Source organism: Corvus kubaryi, unplaced genomic scaffold, assembly GCF_017639235.1.
Source record: "Corvus kubaryi isolate FWS band 111438036 unplaced genomic scaffold, C.kubaryi_AGA036_p1.0 37396, whole genome shotgun sequence".
Taxonomy (NCBI): Eukaryota; Metazoa; Chordata; class Aves; order Passeriformes; family Corvidae; genus Corvus; species Corvus kubaryi.
The window spans coordinates 28,147,378-28,169,532 of NW_024581135.1; the positions used below are offsets into that span (position 1 = coordinate 28,147,378).

At 42.7% G+C, this 22,155-nt stretch overlaps 2 protein-coding genes and 2 long non-coding RNA genes across 6 annotated transcripts; 2 read left to right on the forward strand and 2 right to left on the reverse strand.

The window, feature by feature from the left end:
- The first annotated feature begins 114 nt into the window (after positions 1-114).
- On the forward strand, positions 115-10,085 carry HSPD1 (heat shock protein family D (Hsp60) member 1). The gene is made up of 12 exons (XM_042040307.1): positions 115-222; positions 1,010-1,185; positions 3,976-4,228; positions 4,753-4,835; positions 5,428-5,523; positions 5,827-5,920; positions 6,335-6,503; positions 6,818-6,917; positions 7,757-8,002; positions 8,198-8,372; positions 8,970-9,148; positions 9,238-10,085. Exons 2-12 carry the CDS (start codon positions 1,012-1,014, stop codon positions 9,388-9,390), a joined length of 1,722 nt encoding a protein of 573 aa, XP_041896241.1. The 5' UTR covers positions 115-222; positions 1,010-1,011; the 3' UTR covers positions 9,391-10,085.
- LOC121670316 lies at positions 2,119-3,976 on the reverse strand. Its single transcript, XR_006018107.1, has 2 exons — positions 3,319-3,976; positions 2,119-3,163 (listed from the first exon to the last, which is right to left on the reverse strand). It is a non-coding gene; the product is annotated as an uncharacterized LOC121670316 (long non-coding RNA).
- On the reverse strand, positions 9,560-22,149 carry COQ10B (coenzyme Q10B). Of its 3 annotated transcripts, none has more exons than XM_042040313.1 (5): positions 21,855-22,149; positions 18,344-18,490; positions 16,698-16,890; positions 14,516-14,617; positions 9,560-11,974 (listed from the first exon to the last, which is right to left on the reverse strand). In XM_042040313.1, exons 1-5 carry the CDS (start codon positions 22,133-22,135, stop codon positions 11,807-11,809), a joined length of 891 nt encoding a protein of 296 aa, XP_041896247.1. In that variant the 5' UTR covers positions 22,136-22,149; the 3' UTR covers positions 9,560-11,806. The 3 variants fall into 3 exon arrangements, with proteins under 3 accessions (XP_041896247.1, XP_041896248.1, XP_041896249.1); XM_042040315.1 differs by lacking the exon at positions 9,560-11,974 and adding an exon at positions 11,993-13,377; XM_042040314.1 differs by lacking the exon at positions 18,344-18,490.
- LOC121670315 lies at positions 11,968-14,098 on the forward strand. The gene is made up of 2 exons (XR_006018106.1): positions 11,968-12,380; positions 13,158-14,098. It is a non-coding gene; the product is annotated as an uncharacterized LOC121670315 (long non-coding RNA).
- Positions 22,150-22,155: the final 6 nt, after the last annotated feature.

Genomic DNA, 22,155 nt, shown 5'->3' on the forward strand with positions numbered 1-22,155 from the left:
CGCATGTGCAGTTGTGGCTGGCGGCCCCAGTGCTGCAGGCGGGCTGTGGGCGGGCGCGGAGGCCATGCTGGTTCCGGGGCCGGGAGGCCGGAGCCGCACATGGGCCGGCGGCGGCGCGGGGGCGGAGCCGAGGCGGTGAGTGCCGAGCGCCGCCCGCCGCCGCCGCGCCAGACGTGCCCCGCGAGTCCGCAGAGCCGCGGTGCTGCTCCCGCGCTGCCGCAGGTGAGCGGGAATGTGGCCAGGGCGCCGGACCCGCGTCCCTCTTCCCGGCCCGGGGAGGGTATGGCGGCCCTACCCCGGCGGCCGCGGTTACCGCGAGGGCCCCGCGCCGGGAGCGGCTGGGCCCGAGCGGCGGGAGCGGGGGGCGGCCGTGATGCAGGCGTTGCGCCCGGGTGGCGGGAGCGGGGCCCACACCTTCCTGCGGGTGGCGGCGGCGCGGCGGGCCTGGCGGGGGGGTGGCGGCGAGGGGCGGGCGGCACTGACCTTGCTGCGCGTGTCCTGGTGCAGCGGCCATGTGGCCGCGGGGCCCGGCCCGGCTTGGGAGCCCCGGCGGGCCCGGGGTGGCGGCCACGGCCCTGCCTCTCTCCTCTCTGCCCTTGATGGTGTAGGGGGGTGCGGGAGCCTTGCCTGCGCTCGTCTCGGCACGGCCTCCCTGCTGCAGCCGCGGGCGGGCGCGGCCCCCGCGCTGAGCACATGGAGCCCCGGGCGCTCCGCGGTGCCCTCGCCGTGTCCTGCCCCGCTCCTGGGGAAGGCTCGGCGGGAGGAGCTCGGAGCTGCTGGAGGCCGCGCAGGGAGGAGCTGCTGCCGCGCGGATCTCGGCGTGAGGTTCGGAGATACCCAGCCCCGGTACTTGGAGTTCCTTGTGTATCTCGATTTCAGCCAGTCGAAAAATTAACGATTCATCATGCTTGCTTTACTTCCTGAATCTGTTTCTCCCCTTTTCCTGTAGAAGTAGCTGTGCAAAGCCATAATACTTTTCTTTTTGTCTGCGTTTGTTTTAATATTTTAGACATGCTCCGTTTACCTACAGTACTCCGTCAGATAAGACCAGTGTCCAGAGCACTCGCCCCCCATCTAACACGAGCCTATGCAAAAGATGTGAAGTTCGGAGCAGACGCGAGAGCTCTGATGCTGCAAGGAGTAGATCTTTTAGCAGATGCTGTAGCTGTCACCATGGGGCCAAAGGTAACGGAAGATACGGCCTTTTATGTTAGCACAGACCTGGCTGAAAATAACAGAACAGTTGTTGGGTTTCTCTCGGTGAAACTGCACGATTGTGTTTGCAGAACTGTAACGCAAAGGGGTAGGGGCACGGACAGGCTATTGCAAGCAGCTGAAGTCTCATGTTTGTCACCAGAAGTGTGATAGTAGTGCATGTGCTTTTCACAGTAACAAAGTAAAATTACTTGGATCCCTGTGAAAGGTACAGTATATTTGTTTAAACCGTGTGAAGGTTAAGGAGAGGTGCATAATGTGTTACCAGCTCAGCTGATAACCTGTAACAGTGTAGTAGATAGTGTAACTGTCTCTGTCATGGGGTAGGTTAATTAGCATGTGGGTGGGTTGGCGTGGGTTTCTTATGGTGGGATTTTTTGTTTGTTAATTTTTTTTTTTTTTTTAACGTATTAACAAGGTAAAAGACATCCAAAGTGTAATGTTGAGTTTTCAATTGGCTGGTAAATATTACCAGCCTAAGTAAAATTCCATGGTAGTGGGATTCACTTGTGTTACACTATATTCTGTCTTGTAAGGGAGATCCATGTCTCTTGGAAAACCAGCTGTGGTATTCTGCATAGTCATGCAACGTGCAGTAGAGCTTGAATTGAGATTCCTCTTTTTGAGGAAGAGACACTGATTTTCTTGGGGCTGATATGAATATCTGTTCCCTGTAATAGTATGTACATGGTTGTACTTCTGAGGGCTGCTTGGCATCTGTAACATTAATTTATGTATTTCCTGCACGTTTTTAGTGCTCTATCTGTTTTATTCAAAGGCAAAAATGCCATAAGCTGAGCAGATGAAGGTTAAGGAACAATTATGTCAGCAAGCTGTGGCTACTTCCATAAAGGAACAAAGTTTAAGTGTAGTTAGTTAATTTAACTCTTGTTTTTTTGGACCAGGCTACTTTGTGAATGCCTAAGCATGGTTCTAATGCACTGGCTAAAGGGCAGTCGCTGATGCAACTTCATGTAACCTTAGGGGATTTTTGTTTGTTATACTGTTCTCCACATATTTGTAAAAATGGAGGGGTTGTACTGCAGTGCCTGATTCTGCTTCTGGCATTTTTAAGAAACATCACTCTGGTGAACAAATTTCCCTTTGGCATTGTTCTACATGTTAAGGAGCCCGGTTTGCAGTCTCGCACAATCTTTTGGTAGTGCTCCAGCACGTTGAACAGAACTAGTTTATGTGGAGCTCAGCTTCTCAATAGGCATGACCATTCCAAATTCCTGTGCAGTTACTGGTGGTGTTCCCTTCTTCAGGAACACAGATGTTTTTGCTGAGAGCAAGTCCTTCCTCTGATTTGTTATAGGAAGATTTTGTTGCACCCCTCTTCTCAGAGCCGCAAACCAAACATTTGGAATAAAACCATATCGAAATACAAACCAAAATTAAGCAAACTAGGAGACACTATACAAAGAACATACTGGTACCATGTTCCTCCAGAGAGGAGTTTTCTTATTCTTGAATCGTTCTATATTTAGAAGTACAGGTGAAATAAGATAGTAGTAGGGAATGCATTATTTTGGAATAACTGGTCCGTGGCACAGAGGTAGATTTCTGTAAGCTCTTCCCCAGGTTCAGCCTGAGTAACTGAAGCTTAACCTTTCCTTGTGGTTCTTGGGGTGGTGGTGCTTCAGGAGCAGCGTGGCCTCGTGCCTGGCAGGCAGCCAGAGCTGGTTCAGTCTGAGGCAGATGTGTGTGGGCTCTGAGCAGGGGAGGGGCACAGGGCACGGTGTGCTGGGTGCTGCATGGGAATCCTTGCCTGGCTCGCCTGGCACGTGATCACACCCTGGGCTGGGAGAGCTCTGGCGGGAGCCAGCGGGGTCAGCTCTGAGCAGGACCTGGCAGATCCAGGTGAGGGGCCTTGTGCAGGGCCAGCTGGGAGAGATGGTGCTGAGGTGGGGTAGTTGCTCTCCCTTCCCTCTTCCAGCAGCTCCAGCTGTCAGGATAGTAGAGGAGTTTCAGGGCAGCATTAGACCAGAGGTGGCTCCATGCATTTCTGCTGCCTCCAGCTCAAACGGGAACGTGATTGTTTGGGGCAGCTATTCAGGCTATTGAATTCATCTATGAGCAACAATCTTCTTGTGCATTTACCTTGTGTTCCAGGCATGGTTCACAGTTTCCCATGTTAGCTGTGTCTGTCAAATAGAATAGTCCAGCTTTTCAGTTGGATCCAAGTGCGAACTAAGATGAGAAAAGCTCAGTAACTTGCAGTGTTTGAGAAGTTATTATAAAACATTAACACAAATTTGATGTATTTTCAGTTCTCTTTGCTAATCACTAATGAGGTTTGCAAGTCTGCTTTTTTTTTTCTTCCAGCACATGCAACAAATTGAGCTTTGTGTTACTTTTTTTTCCAATCACAAAGAATTTTTATTGTGATCTGATGGAAATTTTGGAAATTTAGTTCTTTGTGTTGCTCTACTTTAATTTTGGGGTAAAGTACTAGCATTAGAGGGAATCTTTTCAATTTTCTCTCTAAGGCTAGTCTGACTTAGTTGCAGACTGTGCTATTAAGCATTATGGCTGAGGAATGTAGCCTCATTCTGCGAAAGCACAAAGCTTCTGAACCATTTTTCCAGTTTTGGAGAAGGTTGGTTATAATGTGTGTGCTTGAGAAGTCCCAGCTGAAAGCCCTGTGTAAGGTGTTCAGCTGTGGCTCTTCAAAAGGATCTTCATTTTTAGTTGAGCTCGTGAGAGTAACGTGCTGTGGGTTGGCTTTGATTTAAAATTTGTTCTTTGTCCCCCTAGGGAAGAACAGTTATTATTGAACAAAGCTGGGGAAGTCCCAAAGTGACAAAAGATGGTGTAACAGTAGCAAAGGCAATTGACTTGAAAGACAAATACAAAAACATTGGAGCCAAGTTAGTTCAAGATGTTGCCAATAATACCAACGAAGAAGCAGGAGATGGTACCACCACTGCAACAGTCCTTGCACGAGCTATTGCCAAGGAAGGCTTTGAGAAGATCAGCAAAGGAGCTAATCCAGTAGAAATCAGGAGGGGTAACTTTTTTTTTTTCTGTTGTTTTTAAGATTTGATCATTGTCTATCAATTTCTATATCCTAACTTTGAGTTGTTTTCTATATGAAGAGCCACCATAAAGGTTTACCTGAAGCAATGTTTAGAGAACACAATTGTTTTTCTTACATTGTGGACTCTGAACAATCATTAATTTTTCTAATCATTTTACTGTTTTCCATGCAGCTAACTTACTTAATTTGTTGTAAGTGAACTCCAGTTAATGCCATTTCTGCATTTAATTAATATAATAGCCATATAAACAAATCTGACAAATTTCAATCATGGCAATATCTCACACCAATTTCAAAAAAACCTATCACTACATATCCAAATGACAGTATGGAACAAGAACTGTTTGGTTTTGAATGTGCAAACAATGAGTTTTTGCAGTGTGGACTTTTGTTAGAAAGGAAACCTTTTTGTTGTGGTGGGTGGGTGCTTGGTTTGTGTTTTCTGTGCTCTGTACCTTGTTTTGTTCACTCACAAGTGCTCTGTTCATCTTTAGGGGTGATGCTGGCAGTGGATGCCATCATAGCTGAACTGAAGAAGCTGTCAAAACCTGTTACAACTCCAGAAGAAATTGCACAGGTTAAAAAAACCACAGTAAAATGTAACTCCAGTTTAGGTAGCTGTTATTCAGAAAAAGTTTGGTGAGGTCAGGTTTAATGGAGTTAGGTTGTGTACATCTAACACTGGGTATTTTTCTTTATACACCAGAAGTATTTTGTTTTCAGTTGCACTGCTAGAAGCTAGTTCAGAAATGGGCAGATTTTTTAATCTTTCGAGTTTCATTCTAAAATGTGGTCGTAAAACATAAATTTGTGTCCTTGGGAAGAATTGATGGGAGCAAAGCTCTGTTGTGGATGGAGGTGATGGCAGAGTACTGAGGGTGTGGAGGATCTGCTGTGGGAGGTTCAGGTGTGTTGGTCTTCTTGGGTTATTTGTCCCTGTGCCTGGAGATGGCCTGGGTGTGAGCCCAGTGCAGGGAATCCGGCCCTGTGCTGCAGCTGCCCAAGAGCCTGAGCCCTTCTAACAGAGTCCTGGCTCCTGCTGTGAGTGTGCTGCAGTTGGCTGCCCTGCCTTGTCAGAAATGTGAGAATTGCAAGTGGTTATTCCGATTTTTTTATCGTGAGGGAATGCCTTGTGTTGGGAAATGAGATTAAATGTCTTACTCTTTCAGGTTGCCACAATATCAGCAAATGGAGATCAGGAAATTGGCAATATAATCTCTGATGCAATGAAGAAAGTTGGACGAAAAGGCGTGATCACTGTCAAGGTAAGAACTGGCCGACATTCAAAGTGCCAAGCGACTGTCTCTTCTCCTGTTAGGGCTGGCTTTTGCCACATGTGATGCTGCAGCTCACATTCCGTAATTCCCACCATAACTCCTCCCCAGCTCATTTAGATCAGAGTTTGATCACTGTTCCCTCTTACATTCCTTCTATTTCGAAAAGAAGCACATGAAACTGATGTGGGATGCAGAGCGTTTCAGTCTGTTGTGCTAATATGTAAAACTGTACTTGTGCTTTTGGTAGCAAATGGGGGAATTTTTAATGCAGACTTTCTTGCATCTAAACAGGATGGAAAAACTCTAAACGATGAATTGGAAATCATTGAGGGTATGAAATTCGACAGAGGCTACATCTCTCCGTATTTTATTAATACAACTAAAGGTGAGTTAACAATAAGCCATGTCAAACACCTCCCAGTGGCTCTTGTCAGTTCCAAATAATGGCACCTGTTAAAGGCTTTACAGTCCCTTATGCTGTGTATCACAGCAAATAGAGTGGGGGGGGGGGGGGGGCCCTTCCCCATCAGAAAACTTGAACTTTGTAAAAGCTTGGAGTTTTGGGGGTTCTTTTTCTTTCTGTGCTAAGTGTGGACAGTGTTCATGTGAACATTAGGCTGGCCTTGCAACACAGCAGAACAATGTAGAATTGAGCGTGGAGTCTTGGAGAAAACAAGTTGTCTCTTTTTAATGCAGTTGAAAAGTGCAACCGTTGCTCCAAAGCAGCTGCTTAAGTTAAAAGAATGCTTGATATGCTTGTGTAATGGAATTGTTCAGATAATGCGTGTTGTTTCTGCAGGGCAGAAATGTGAATTCCAGGACGCTTATGTTTTAATCAGTGAAAAGAAAATTTCTAGTGTACAGTCCATAGTTCCAGCTCTTGAAATTGCCAATGCCAACCGCAAACCTTTGGTCATCATTGCTGAAGATGTTGATGGAGAAGCCCTCAGCACTCTAGTCTTGAACAGGTGAGGCTTAAAATCCATTCTTTTCTACAAATACTGCTTTTTTTATTTCCGTCCTTTTAAAGGAATACATACAAAAGCACGTTTGATTTTTCTTTGGTGTAAGGCTGTTTGTTTCCTATCTGTGCCAAAGAAACAGCAGCTTTTAATGTCACTATACTTTGCATCAACTCAGACAGAACCTCAGCTGTGTCCTACCTACCTTTTTGAGCAAAACCACCTCAGTTCATGATGGTCTCTGTTTGCTTGCCTGTTAGAGCTGTACTGAAATAATTTGGCTTAGTAATTAGACTCATTCTCTGAATTTTTCTCTTTAGACTAAAGGTTGGCCTTCAGGTTGTTGCTGTAAAAGCCCCAGGTTTTGGTGACAACAGGAAAAACCAACTTAAGGACATGGCAATTGCTACTGGTGGTGCTGTAAGTTACTATGTTTTAAGTGGCTTTTTGGTCCAAGGAATGTTAATGCTTTTTAAGGAGGAAAATAATGTGCATTTTTAGGTTCCTGGCTTGTATTTGCTGGATTGCAGGCTGTGCTCTGTTCTGTCAAAAATGCAACAGTAACTGATGTTTGAGTCTTCCTGTTTTTTTAAAATGCAGACACTGATAATTGCTGTGTAATGCAGTCCTGGCCAACCATGAGTGATACGTCCTTGTAACTGACTGAAGTCACATGTGATTTCCTTGCAGGATTTAGGTTAAGGGGAAGGAGGAACTCCAAGGCAATTGCTGCCTTTATAAAACTGATTGTTTCACAATTGTCTGGACCCAGATGTGTCAAATATAATTATTTAAAATGTTTGGAATGGACTGAATGAGTTTTCTTAGTACTAAACTTTGCATATAATTAATGCACTGATTGATGTCCCTATATGCTGCCCTTTTTTAATATGCACTTCAAAATCATAGCATGATATTGGGACCCAGAGGAGGCTGTTGAAGTAAAACTTCATGTTTAAGCTAAGGGCAGCACAAAGTAACAAACCAGCAAACTGTTCTAAAGTCAGTGAAGTGTCAGTATCTGTAACTTCTCAAAAATACAAGGAGATGACCGTGACAGGACCCAAGGAAACACCATGAAACTGTCAGGGGAGGTTTAGGTTGGGTATCAGGAAGACATTCTTCACCCAGAGGGTGGAGCTGCAGTAAGGTGGTTATTTTGCACCATTAGCCTGCTGTATGTGTTCGTGTGCCTGTAGATAAAAAAACTGATGTATGGGAAACCTGTGAATTCCAACTTTTCACATAATTTCTTTCAGGTGTTTGGAGAAGAGGGTTTGAACCTAAATGTGGAAGATATTCAGCCTCATGACTTTGGTAAAGTTGGAGAGGTCATTGTGACAAAAGATGACACCATGCTCCTTAAGGGGAAGGGTGAAAAGGCTCAGATTGAAAAACGCATTCAAGAAATAATCGAACAGCTAGAGGTTACCACCAGTGAATATGAAAAAGAGAAACTGAATGAGCGGTTGGCCAAACTCTCTGATGGAGTAGCAGTATTGAAGGTATTAAGAACTTGATGAGCTAAAGCTGGGCTTAGGCTTCTTGAGTGCTGAGGTACAGAAGAAGACTGCCAGTATGGGAGAGGGTGGGTTGGCTTTCTGGCACTTCTTAGGCATTGGCTACTTAATTTGGTGGCAGCAGTGCTGTCCCACCTGGGCTCCTGGTGTGGGCCTTGATGTGTGTCTTGCTGCTCGCAGGTGGGTGGCACGAGCGACGTTGAAGTGAACGAGAAGAAGGACCGGGTCACTGACGCCCTGAATGCCACCCGTGCGGCCGTGGAGGAAGGCATCGTCCCAGGTGGTGGCTGTGCACTGCTGCGCTGCATCCCGGCCTTGGATGCCTTAACTCCAGCCAACGAGGATCAGAAAATTGGTAAGCAGATGACTTGAAGATGTGTGTTGAAGTGATAAAAGCAGACTTTCTCATGTCCCAAGGCTTTATCAGATGACATGCAGGTGGCTTTCAGTGCGTTTTTAGTTACTTGATCTCAGGAACCTCCCATTTCTTTTGTGTGGTGGTCTATGCTTTTGGGTGGGAAGGAGCTTTTTCACTGCATCACTGACTGGACTGTGAAAGACCCAGCAGCGGTAAAGCAGCAGTATCCCAGCAAAGACTGGCGAATGCTTAAGAGTTGGGAGCTGGCTGTTAAAGTTGTTGCAGACAGACACAATCCAATAATCCTCAAGAGACTGTGTGGAAAATCAGATGGAAGAAGGTTCTGTGTCATGTTACACATAAAGAGTAATAATACTGCTTACTACTTTCTGTGGAAGTAAAACTAAAATGTGCATGAATATCCTGCAGAGATTTCATTTGTTGGCGAGTGTCAAGTAGCAGAGACCCTTTCCTCCTGGAACTGATAAAAATAGCTTATGCTCTTGCTCTGTATTGATCTCCAGCACAAAGGGCATTCCTTGGCAGTGGGAGCAGTGTATGCACACGGAGCTCCAACCATCCTGTTTCTTGCAGGCATTGAAATAATCAAGAGAACACTGAGAATCCCAGCAATGACTATTGCAAAGAATGCCGGTGTCGAAGGATCATTGATAGTTGAAAAAATCCTGCAGAGCCCATCAGAAGTTGGCTATGATGCAATGCTTGGGGACTTTGTAAATATGGTAGAAAAAGGAATCATAGACCCAACGAAGGTAACCTAAAGGTCTTAATTCTCAGCTTTGCTTCCTCCCACCTCCTGTGATGGTCAGCAGATTTTAAGTTGTTTCTTGCCTATTTTTAGGTTGTGAGAACTGCTCTGATGGATGCCGCAGGTGTTGCGTCTCTCCTGTCAACAGCAGAAGCAGTGGTGACTGAAGTTCCTAAAGAAGAAAAGGAGCCGGCAATGGGAGGAATGGGTGGGATGGGCGGAGGAATGGGAGGTGGCATGTTCTAATTCCTGGGATAGGGATGCATCATGAGCTGTGCTGTTGAAGACTGAACAGTTCTGACTTCAAAAACTTGAGCTATCAGTGTGAGAGGATGGATAGTGACTGAAGTGAGGCTGGTGTTGAAAAGAATCACTGTAACCATCAGTTACCGGATTTCATTTAACACACGTGTAATTGTTTACAGTCATTGTCCATGCCTACAGATAATTTATTTTGTATTTTTTGAATAAAGACATTTGTACATTCCTGATAACTGGGTGCAAGATCCATCTACCAAGGTCCTGATTTGAACTTAAATTAAGGCACTTGATATTCTATTTCAGAATTTCTTGGTGCTTGCCAGTACTAGGAAGAACTTGGAAGCCACTGTGCGTGAGACTAGACAATTGTGTACAAAGTAGGCAAATAGAGTTATGTGACCTTTATGTAATAAACTGCTCAAAAGTTACAAAATGTATCACCTTCTTCATCTGCACACAAAGCCATAGTTATGGGAGAGCCTGGACAGCCTGCTGCTGCTTCTAAGATTTAGTAGAAATTGACACTTATGCTTGAAAAAATGACAGGGCATTTCACTCCGAGAAACATTCCTTTGTCTAGAATGTTTCTCAGAAATGTAAGTGCTTTAATTTTGGTAAGAAATCTCTAAGCTGAACTGCACTACAGTTCTTTGAAATATTAAACAATGCTCTGAAAACAAGGCACGTGCACTGACTTTATTTTGCCCTTTCTTACCTGGTTGTATCACGTGCTGGAACAGGCCCAGTGTACCTTTCACAGTCCCGGGGGAAGGGAAGTGCCCTGAGGGTATCACACAGGTAAGTCTTTGCTAAGAAAGGGTTCTGGGGTTTTTAAATAGTTCCTTTGCTCAGGTGTAGTATGTGGTTACCTCCTCACCTTGAGCCTTCCATTCTTTCCTTGCTCCTTTTTGGTAAGGGGTGCAGCATTTAGTTACTTTGCAATAGAAGTGTTGCTATGCCCCTTCCCGTGTTCTTTGACCTGATACAGCCAATAACATTGTGTAGAGTCTTTTCTGCTTTCCCACCTGCCGACTAATGGTGTTCCCAAACTTGTGTATGTTTATCTCTGATTGCCTCAACAATCAAAACTGCTTTACAACTTCTCAGTTCTGTAAAAATGACCTTAATCCAGCTGTTGCTTTCCCCAGCTTCCTGCCCTTAATAACTATCCTTCCACAGATGGGATGTGTGACATTTTAAGTAAAATGGTTTGAAACTGTTTCAGGGCTGTCTTTATTCTGAAACATACCTTTCTATATTAATATGCTGTTCTGTAGTAACCATATGGATTACATACACTGCAGAGGAAGGACCAGCTTTGGCACCTCCCCTGAAGCTTCACCAAATTTCAGTAAGGAAATATGGTTATGCTGCCTTGCATTATGTAAGGATTTAGAATCTGCTCAAACCTATTCACTTGGTTTCTTCAGAGACTGGGAGGAGAATATTTCCAGAATAGAAGTACTGAATGTGTATTTAATCAAGATGGGCATTATCACAGTGGGCGTATGGTACTGAAAAACCTCAAAGAATAAGGTTTAGTGCTCTCTTGTATGATTTATAAGGACAGCGGGCCTTGGCTGTGCTTGTCTGCAGGAAGTGCAAGGCCTCTTGTTCCCTGCTTCCAGGGAGGACAGCACTAGTACCTGGTTCTCAAAGAGGTAACACTTGTTTTAAAGTGTACTGTTTGCATTAGATGAGGTGGAAGTAATTAAAGTGCAATGTGTAACGGGAGCAGTGGCAAGAGGCAAGTTCAGCCTGCCAAATGTACCACACATTCCAGACAGGTCCACTGGGAGGCACTGGCTATGGCTGAGACTGCTGCACTCAAATCACAGTACTCCTTATGCATACCCCTTGTGTTTCATCCCTGAAAATGGGAGGAGTTCTAGAGCCGTTGCTGGTCGCTCCAGGAGCAGCTGGAGACTCCTGACTTACCTTTGCCATTCATTTGAATTAAAAGAGCTACTCCTCAATGGTTGCCAAACTGTGCCATTCTCTGGGAAGCCAGTGCGTCAGTTGGTCTCTGCTTAGCCAGAGCTGGCTGAGTTGATGCTGTGCAGTTACATTCCCACAAAGTTGAGTTAATGTGTTACAGTGCTGAAAACCCCCATGAGCTTGGCTAAGGCAGAGCTTGGGCCATGATTGCAGGAGCCGTTTGGCATTAAACGGCAGCCTGAGATAGCCTGGCTTCCAGGAGCTCCCAGGTGTCTGTTACTGATAAGGCTTTAAGCTGCACTTGATTGCAGCTTTGGAACATTCTCTATAGGTCTGGCTGAGCACGTGTGTTTGGTGCAGTGTACGATCACACCCACAGCTCAGATAAGAAATAGATGCCCCAAAGGCGGAGCACGGCACTTTGTACAAACAAGTTTATAGCTGAGGTTGTTACAGTTCCCCCTTATGTCTGATGAACTTCGTGCAGCATCAGCTCCCGAGGGATGCTGGTTTCTGGGCCGTGGAGTTTGGATGCTCTTCTTTCAAAGGCAGCAACCATCTGCTTTACAACTTCATCAAAAAATAGTGTAGCAAGTTTTGAGTGTAGAAGTGAACGAAATTCAAAAGAAATCTGTTTAAGGACATAAAATATAATTATTTTTCCTATATATATTCAGTTGTAAAATGCTGTTACAAATAGACAACTCTATTAAAGAATGTCCAGTGAAGGCTGCAGGTAAGTTGTAGGAGAACAGTTAAAACCGAGGAATAGCTGAATGTGGCTGAGAAGAAAACCCATATTCCTTGGTCTGAGGACTGTACCCCTGGGCTTTTCCATTAGAAGAATCCTTTCATTCAGTTCTCTGAAGTAGTCATTTACATTTGCCTAAACTGTCTTTAATAAATGATGCATGACAAAACAGGCTTGGGATAATGAAAAACTACTGACAAACGCTGTTATTTTGTGCACAGAATTCACTTTGGGGGACAAAAGTTGTCTGAAGAAAGTCCTGCATGCCAAGACAGCAGACTAACAGGTAAGCTGGAGCATGTCCAAGAAACTTAAAAGCGGCTTGAAATAGTTACCTATTAAATGCCAATATTTTAAATCAGTCTTTTCTTATTACTGGCAGTAGTTATGGTAGGTTCAAACAAGCAGCGTAATGACTAAAACTACAAATTTGGTTTTTGTGTCAGATCTCCCACCTGAACAGCTCCCACTCCTAACCTGACAGGGGCAATCAATGAAATGGATTGGGATTTAAGTAATTTTTGTCATTCCAGAGAAATCAGTATATTTGATGCCAGAAGGAGCAAATACAGCTTCTCCTCAATTCTTTATGAGCAATGCATGTTAACTGCAAAGCAGTAGCACAGGAGTAATTAAACAGCTTGGTCCATAAGCCAAGTGTAGCTTCATTTACATTTGCTTGACCTCAAGCATCAGTAAAATTAACGTGCCTCTTGCAAGTCTGAGAGCTGTCATTTAGGGCATGCAGGGTTCTGCAGAGCGGGGATAATGAGTGTGGCATCCTGCTCAGCAATTATGTAAATCTTGAGGTATGGTATACGTTAATGAAGGTTGCAGGTGGTAAAAATGGTGTTGTGCTTCAGTCAATGAACCAAATCATTTCAGAGCTGAAACCAAACTAGGAAAGTTCCCTGCTGTTTGTGGATGTCTCCTGGAATCAGGCTGGCACAACAGGATACAGCAGCTTGTGGGAACCAGCATAGCCTGAGACTCAAATAACATTTTCTAAAGCAAACAAGCATTCTTGAAATCAAAGTTTTCTCTTGAATATCTGTAATTGCAGGGCCTGTTTTGAGGAGTTTGTTGTGAAATTCTTATCATCTTTGCCTGCATGTGCCTGCCAGCAGGGCAGTCACTGGCAGGGGTTAAGCTCAGCTGACTGCACTGGCTTCTGCTGCCTCACAACAGGGTAAGCAGTAAGATGTGTTGGTACTGTTCCCCCAAGAAAATGAAAATGTCCATATCCAGTTCAGTTTTGATTCCCTTTAACTGAAGTTCTTGACCTGAAATGTCAAAATGTGGCTTTAGTTTGGGGAGGTGTGGTGTTGTTTTCTCACCGAGCTTGTACTTAGATTGTAGGGTTTAAATAGTTCTTTAATTCAAGTTTTTTAACTGAATATGGCTTGGGTTAAAAGACAGCTTATATATTAGTAGAAAGACCTGACACTTACTTGCCTAACGAAATACAAATAACATGCAAACAATTTAAAAATGTGGTTCTTTGAGTGCCTGTAGATTAATTTTTACTGTTGAACTGGATGAAGTGCAATACAGCAATAAGCTGGAAGTTAATAACCCAAGGAGGTTAATGTGCTACTTTAAAAATACTCCACAAGCTTTCTTTTATTTACTGAGGATAATTTTCCAAGTAGAGTATTCCAGTAGATGGCAGCAGGATTAGCCCATCTCTGTGTACCTTTGCAGCCTGTTACAACCCCCAGCTCAATGCAACACCTACACTTTGTTGTAAAACGCAAGAAAAAAAATGTGATGGCAGACAAAACACACAACATGGAAAAGCAGTAACTCGAATGGAAAACAACCTGTCTGGGAGTGAGATCAGGCTAAATCAGGTACTGGATTTAAAGAGCAATAGTTTTGGGCTGCAGTGGTATCCCATCATGGAATAGAGAGACAGAAAAATCTATTACAGTTCTATTAAAGAAAGAAGGAGTAAGGTTTAAAATACATGAACGAATAAAATTGGAAGACATGAAATTAAACTGACCAAACTGCCCCCCAAACAGGACAGATGGCAGAACATCAATTTGCTGGTACCAAGAACATTTAGGTTGTAGAGTAATTAAAGGAAATAGCAAAGCATATTTAGCATTTCTCCTGTATTGACTGTCAAAAAACTTCAGTGTGTTTAGAACTGTAGGGTGAGAGGTGCCTGTCCTAGACTGTTTCGTGATACCTGGGCACCTCACAGAAGGTTGCTGTCTCTAAAGGACACCAAAGTGGTTTCCAGCAGTAAAGTTTGCAAAATATTTTTTGGACAGAATTAACTAAAGCTAACTTGTTTTCTGTGTATATGTGCTTAAAGAAATAGTACAGGCATTTTAAAAAGCCTCCTCAGTTGAAGATAAGTGTTTCTATGTCCTGCTCCTAGCACATGGTAGTTTTAATTACCATACTTACTGAAAAATCCAATGTACACGTCCTTGGATAACCAGGGATACCTGGGCTCAAACGCCACACTGTTTCCAAGTGATTAAAGAGTTTTCCATCTGTGCATGATGCCTAAAATAAAATTTAAAAAAATCAAGCTACAATTAGGCTTTTACAAATGTGACAAACAGGTATTACTGAACTTGTGTTTGCATTTTGCTAAATAGTGATGGTCATGGCATAGTTAAAGCTGTTCTTACAGCACAGGCAGCGTGAGCTCCTGTATGCACAGTGTCAATTATGGCAAAATAACTGAAGTCCTTTCAAGGGAGAGGAAACATTTGTGTGTTGAGTGTCACAGAACAGATCTGTGGCATGATGCATAGAACATGCAAACACACAACCTCAGCTGGCTTGGAATTTGTAGAGAACATTTCTGTAACTGGTTTTTTTTTTTTACAAGTTCTTATTGTTACCCCAAGCAGCTCTGCTCCAACAGAGTGCCCCCAGGGAATAGGTGTTGCTTGGGCTGGAAAGCTGTGGTAAGGTGACTCATCTCAAAGACTAATCACCAGCACAAAAACACCTACGTTTTTCTTTCCAGGAATGAGAAAATGCATGGCCTTGCTACTTCTACATCAGAAAGGGAAAGAGTAGAAGGAAGATTAAACACAAAGAGTTGGGCCTGCTCTTTCCTACTGCTGTCAAAATGGCAGGAAAAATAGGAAAACTGCCGCTGTGTCCCCCTTCCTCCCAGTCTTAAAAGCAGCAAACTCACTCCATGCTTTCCCCCTCAGCAAAAACTGCTGTTAACAATCTGATTTTTCCATTGTTTAAGCCCCAGACAAAGGAAAAATTTTAAGCAACAAACCCATTCCCATTTTGTGCCTGACCACTGTGCAAGGTGCCTTTGCCTGGAGTTACTCGAGAGGAGAGTGAAATAGTCCAAGCTAGAAATGTTCCTGCAGTTCTGTGGACATAATGTAAACCTCTAGGAAAAGTAACTGCAGCAATGAAAAGGCTAATGAGTCTCAGGGGAGGAAATCTGAAGAAATGGTTTTCCTCACCACTTTTGTAGGGTTTTTTTCTGAGACAAGAATGCTTATTTTGAGTGAATTAAGTGGGAAAAAGAGGTGGTAAGCCAATCTGATAGCTATATGAAAGAAAAAGACCTGTCTTGTCAGGGAACAGTAGAAAAGGAAAGCTCTCAGCATGTAAAGCACAGATTTTCCATTATAGCTGCTCGACTTTTTTTAATAAAGGGAGAAAAATCTTTTTTCTTTCCAGAATCAATAAGGATATTGAATAAAGGCACTTTGCATATCCCTTTTCCAATTTACATCTCCCCTGTACTTCAGAAACTCATTTTCTGTTAAGTGTCTCTTATTAGGAAGCCTAGAAAAGAACAGTGAAATAGAATTTTCAAACAATTATATTGAACAGCAATCAACTGCTATAATTTCCAGTAATTATTCCAAACCAATCAGGATCTGCCAGGGGAGAGGCAGTTTTGCTATAAGGAATCTGTCCTGAGCCATTCTTTACTAAAACAGATTTGAACATATAAGGCAAACAAATAAGGCATCATTTAAAATGTCTTCCTTGACACTTTTCTACTTTTCTCTTAATTATGGCTCTTGAAAAGCTGAAAGGAGAAATACAACTGCTTCTCTTCTGAACAAATTAATTGTAAAAAAATTGACTTTTAATCCACACTTCTGTCTTCTCATCAATATACTGAATAACAATCTCTTCAGCACATCCTACACTTAAGGCTTTTCATATTAACTAGTTAAAATTTTGAGAAGAAAAGTAATGACAGATAGCAACTTTGTTAAGGCATCAGAAGCTAGAGTTGTCAGATAACTTTTAACTGAGTACTAATTTTGCATTTAGAGAGGCTTGGACAAAATTATTTAAAAAAAAGCAAAAAAAGTTATATCTTCATTTAATAGCTGCCAGCTTCTCCAGCAAAGGCAAATTAAAAAGCAATTCCCTTTCCTCCCTCACGTGGCAGGTTATATTTTAAAACACATTCAAATTCTCCCCAGTTTATCTAAAGTCTTTAAAGAAATGCAACACAAGTTTTGAGCCACACAAAGAACTTCCAGCATCGATTTTGTTTTGAAGCAAGATGTTCCCAGAATATTCAAATTTCAACAAACAAAAGTTAAGGAAAATTATGGTTAGGAACAAAAAAAAATGCAATTACCTTAACTAAATGTGGTCTCACTAGGGTTACAATTGATGTGTATCTCTCTACTACAGGAGGGAATCCTATTTCTAGCTGTGCTTTGCAGTACCCAGAGCGCTTCGAGAGTATGTCTGACTTTTTACACCAGGGAACAAAGAGTTTGTAATTCTCCACAACGGCAACAACTTCATACATTTCCTGCATGGAATACCTGGAAACAGACACACGTACATTACAGTTACAAAGTATTTTAACTTCAAATTCAGTATTTAAAAAGTTTCAAAGATGGTGTACATGGCATAGACAGTTCAAAGGTGGACACAGTCACTGCCCCTGATTTTGGAAATTGAAAATGCAGCTTTGATCATTAAGAGGAAAGAAAAGTAATTGCTGGTAATTGCTTTTGCATAAAGAAGCAAAATATCCCATACCATCCAGCAGTACCATTAGTGAACAATGAACCTAGTGCCTGCTACTTTCTGCAATATCAGGTAAATATGCATACATTTCAAATGGAAACATTTTTTTTGCAGCAAGCTGTGTCTTCACTTAAGCAGATCGTGGACATTCCACACAAAAAAAATAAAAATCCACACTTCATGGCTCCCAAGACAAGGTGTACCAAAACTCAAGTACTATATTTCATAAGGTTTAAACAGAGGAGCACTACCTTCCGTAATTTAGGCCAAGTTAAAAAAGTTAATTAAAAACCAGATGCAATGGAAAAACCTTCCAGCATCACAGAATGGTTGAGGTTGGAAGGGACCTCTGGACCTCATCTTGTCCAACACCCCTGCTCAAGCAGGATCTTGAAATCAGATGAAACAATATTAAGGCAACATTTTAGTTGATTCTGCTGTAACGTGGCAAAGTATTAGATAGCTGTGGTTTTTAATGTTTCATTCTGACTCTGAAACAGATGGGATTAAGCATGTGCTTAATTTCCTTTAAAATGAAGCATATGTTCAACAATACTCAGCAGTGAGGGCTATTGGACAAAGGCCCTTTTTAAGTGACTAGGCAAGATCTGTTACAGTTCAAGAAGTATCACAAAAAGGAATGTTAAGTATAGTCAAAAAATATGCTAATAAACAGTTCATACTGTTGTGGACCAGAGACTGGGGGCAGAACCCAGTATCATTAAATGAACTGGGATTTTCCCACTAGCTCTAAGGCAAAAAAGTTTTCAAAATCTTTTTCTGTATCTAAGTTTCTTCATCACATAACTGATTCCACTCCTTCCTTAAAAGAAAGAAGAAAATCTTGATAAGTATAACATAATGTAAGTGCAAACATTAGCATGTATTTGGGAGAGAATGGAACAGAGTTTTCACACCTGTTGGTTTATTCATATTTTACTAGGTGAAATTACAGTGTATTACTCCATTTCAAGGTTGGTTTTGTTTCATTATGGAATAGAACAGTTATTTCTGCTGTTTGTTGCTATGGGCCAAGGGCTTTGGGTAGGAACTCTTTTTATACTCAGTTTCAGACTGGTGAACCTGATCTCTACAAACTCCTTTCTAAGCTCCAGCTGGGCAAAGTCACAGCAACATGGGTCTTCAGGGATACTCAATCTTTTGAACTACTAGTGTTTTGGATTAAGTACAGTAAATACAAAATCAATAAGCATTTAAAGTCTCTTTCCACAGTTTTATACCAACCCTATAATTCTTCTTTCAGAATATTCTTTTCTTTTATTTATTAGTGGTGCAGCAACATTGAAGAAATTTCTTGAAAAAGTATGGCTCATTACAGGTACTTGCAAAGGAGAGGTTCTGGTCATCAGAATACCACAAGAAACCAAGTGCCTGAAACAGGGGAAATGCTTTTAGATGTGCTTCATATCAGCAAAATAAATAACAGTGCATTCAGGTAAGACAGTCTCTTGTAAAACATTACAGAAAACATCAGCCAGATGGAAAAATGAAGGCTCGTTACAATACACAAACTGCCAAAAACACAAGGGGCACCTTTTTTTTTCACTTCAGAGAAACTAAAAATAGCCCCCAGTCATGACAAAAGTAACTGGCAGCATGAACTACAAAGGGCCTCATTAACCACTGGCTTCATGGCAGCTTGAGTTCACGTTCAAGTCTCACATGCACTTACTTTGCAGAACAGGCTTTATTAATAGCAGCATCAAGGCATAGTTTGCAATACTTTACCCTTTTGGAATACACAAAGTAGAGAAGGTTTCACTTGGAGACAGAAAGCTGAACTCTGCTATAATCCCTCTGCTGCCACTCTTCTCTTAAAAGGACAATTTCATTTTGAAAGTCCTTTCAGAAGGTGCTTTGTTTACCCAGCTTTCAACACTTCCTTCAGAAAATATCACCAGAACCTTGGACACAGTGTTTTTATAAGTAAAACTTAACAAATTACCTTTCAAAGTACTAGCAATTCTAAGATTGGGCCTCAGGGTTCTCTGTGAACATCTACACTAAAATCTAACAAATATACATTGTGTTTAACAGCTCTGCTAAATTATTGATTTTGCTCAGATCAAGTCAGTCAAAATGCAAAATGCTGCCTCAAAAGCTCTGTATTTTGGCACCAGGAAAGTAAAAATGCCACCATTTGCCTTCAGTGACTCTACAAACATAAGCTAAAGAGTAACCCAGGTCTTTTACTGATCTTCCTCCAATTATACAATCATGAGTATACTTCTGGATTCGCATGGGTAAAAATGGAGCCAATCTCTTCTACTTAGAACTAGGCTTCTTTGGAGTTTGGTTGGTTGTTTTGTTGTTTTTTTTAAACAAAATGAACAGGTAGATGCCTTTTTTCTTTGTTTACCAAGCACCAAATCAGTCAGCAAATTAGTTACCAATTTTGAACTAAATTGAATTCATTAAAATTAACAATATGTTCTTTAAAAATCAACGTAATTTAGAATTCTGAAGAAATACAGTAGTTACCCATGACTGAGTACATCAGCTCATATGGTCACTGTATTAGGAGACAGGTAAAGAATAAATTGATATTGAGTTTAGAGGAAAATAATCATCATTAGCAACTGGTTAGAAACAATCTGTACAGACTTTTTAAAAAACAACTGTGGAACTGGGATATGAAGCATGATGACTGACAACACATTGTAATCATTGCAGTTGAAAAGAAACTAAGATGGGACAGAAGTATTGTGTCAAAATGGAGAAAGTATAAGTCCACTTTAAAAGCCTTTAGACATCTCTGCAAATATTTGTAACAGTATCTCAAGGGATGTGGACAAAATCTGGTTTTTTCCAGACAGACTGTTTAAGACTGTTAAGGAAAAGCTTTGACAGGAATGCTGGAAGGATGCCAGTAACATTGTAGCTGCCTCAACCAGATTCACAGAAGGTGTTCAAATGTTTGGATCTCATTCTGCACAGCTGACTTAAATTCCTTTATCTGGGGCTATGTACAGGACACAGTCCAAACCAGTCACCAGGGTTTGTCTCTCGGTTTGTTTTTTACTGTAATGCTGTGCCAGTATTGTTTCATGCAGTTTTATCTAAACCTGTTTCAGCCACAAGACTGAAAAACAATCCCAACAAATAAACTCTCAGCTGCTGAAAGACATTGTCCTTTTCACAAATGCAGTGCCATTCGAGGAAGGCAAGGTTAAGAGGTTATAATGCTAACAAGTATGGTGATACTCCCAATTTTATCTGAAGAACAGATGCTGTGAGAATGTGCTGGGCTAGGTCCCAGTTCAGGAAAGCAGATCTCTTTATGAAATCCCTTGGTTTCCATGGACTGTCAGACATTTTTGTGAACCTGACCTGGGCCACTGAAGAAAAGCCAAGTCCATGCTAGAATTCAGACACACCTGCCACCTCTGTACTTATCCTCTGCCAGTGACAGAACCATCTCCACTCACTCCTGCCACTCACTGCTTTCTCCCTAAGCACTAGAGGACGGGTCACAGTACCGGCCAACTCCCATGACCTGAAAAGGAAGCATTTCTGGTGTATGACATGCACGTGTAAGTGATCTATATTCAGTGATTATTTTTTTAAAATAACAGCAGAATTTTCTAAGCCTGAAGATTACCATTTTTGAAAAAAACGTCTCTCTTAACTCCTCAGTGTAAAGACTGAAATTAGTGCCAGGAGCATGCCAGGGCAATTATATTTATTGTACCCCAACTGACACTTTCATCAGGTTAGTGATATCTGATTTTATGGTCTGTGAGTTGATCCCATTCAAATTCTTTTCCAACAGCTGTTCGTATCCCAAAAAAATGAGTGTACCATCAAGTGTCCTCATTAGCATTTCAGTCTGATTAAGCACACGAGACTAATTTACCACCTGAGCCCTTGAAGCTTGCTACTGAGCACAGTGAGGTTCTGCCGGGCTGGCAGCAGGTAGAGAGTGCACTTCGGGGACAGCTGCAGGAGTGAAGCATCCCCAGCTCCAAGGCTTACAAGTAACACAGCACTGGGTTTGATCCAGCTTGTGCTTGCCTAAAAACAGCTGCCAAGATCCTTGCAGCTTCCATGAGAAACATTTTTAAACTTAGTTTGCAAGCAGTTACTTAATGGGTTTCATTATACCAAACACCTTCCCACAATTGATTTTGCCCCGGAGACTCTAATAAACTGCTCTTGAAAACATCAATTTTATTTACCAGGACTGAATGAATTTAATATTGCAAACAGAACCCTAAGATTATCCCACAAAGGATATATAGTAAAAAACGTGGTCCAATGTTACGTTATACCACTGCACAGTTAACAGTTTTGTCAAATGACTGCCTGAAATTTGACATCATGAACTAATCTCTATTCCACTTTTTGACAGTTTTTACGAGGACGAAAGAGTTTGGTAAAGAAACACAGCAGCACTGCCCTAACAGTGGTAACAGGTGAACCTTTTCTTTTATACTGATTTTCAAATCGCTCTCTCTCTCATCTGCTTGCTCTTTTTTTTTTCAGTTCTAAGGTTAACTCTTCCCCAAAGCATATTATTTTTCTCAAGCTGTTGCAGCCAGCCTTACAAATGCTCAGGTGAGAAGGAACGTGTTGCATTACATGAAGGGAAAATAACCGGGCGCTTCCTCAGTTTTTAATTCTTTTGACAGATCACAACTCTACCACTGGCTTGGGCAAAGAAGAGGCGAGTTTCTAGCCAGGAAACCGGCCCGTCTCTGTCACTCTTGCGGTCACCGCGCCTCGCCTCGCGTACCTGGCGGCGGCCCCTCGGGCCAGCGCCCTGCCCAACGCCGCGCCGCTGCGCCACATCCCGCTCCGCCACATCCCGCTGCGCCACATCCCGCTCCGCCACATCCCGCTCCGCCACATCCCGCTGCGCCACATCCCGCTCCGCCACATCCCGCTCCGCCACATCCCGCTGCGCCACATCCCGCTCCGCCACATCCCGCTCCGCCACATCCCGCTGCGCCACATCCCGCTCCGCCACATCCCGCTCCGCCACATCCCGCTGCGCCACATCCCGCTCCGCCACATCCCGCTCCGCCACATCCCGC

Excerpts from the sequence above, each read along its gene's own strand:
- COQ10B (XM_042040313.1), bottom strand. The coding sequence starts at position 22,135 with ATGTGGCGGAGCGGGATGTGGCGCAGCGGGATGTGGCGGAGCGGGATG. Across the intron at positions 16,891-18,343 it reads TCTGAAAGAAGAATTATAGG|GTATTCCATGCAGGAAATGT; the intron begins GTTGGTATAAAA and ends GTCTGTTTCCAG. Across the intron at positions 11,975-14,515 it reads CGTGTACATTGGATTTTTCA|ATTTCTTTTGAATTTCGTTC; the intron begins GTAAGTATGGTA and ends GTCCTTAAACAG.
- HSPD1 (XM_042040307.1), top strand. The coding sequence starts at position 1,012 with ATGCTCCGTTTACCTACAGTACTCCGTCAGATAAGACCAGTGTCCAGA. Across the intron at positions 8,003-8,197 it reads ATGGAGTAGCAGTATTGAAG|GTGGGTGGCACGAGCGACGT; the intron begins GTATTAAGAACT and ends TGCTGCTCGCAG. Across the intron at positions 9,149-9,237 it reads GAATCATAGACCCAACGAAG|GTTGTGAGAACTGCTCTGAT; the intron begins GTAACCTAAAGG and ends GCCTATTTTTAG.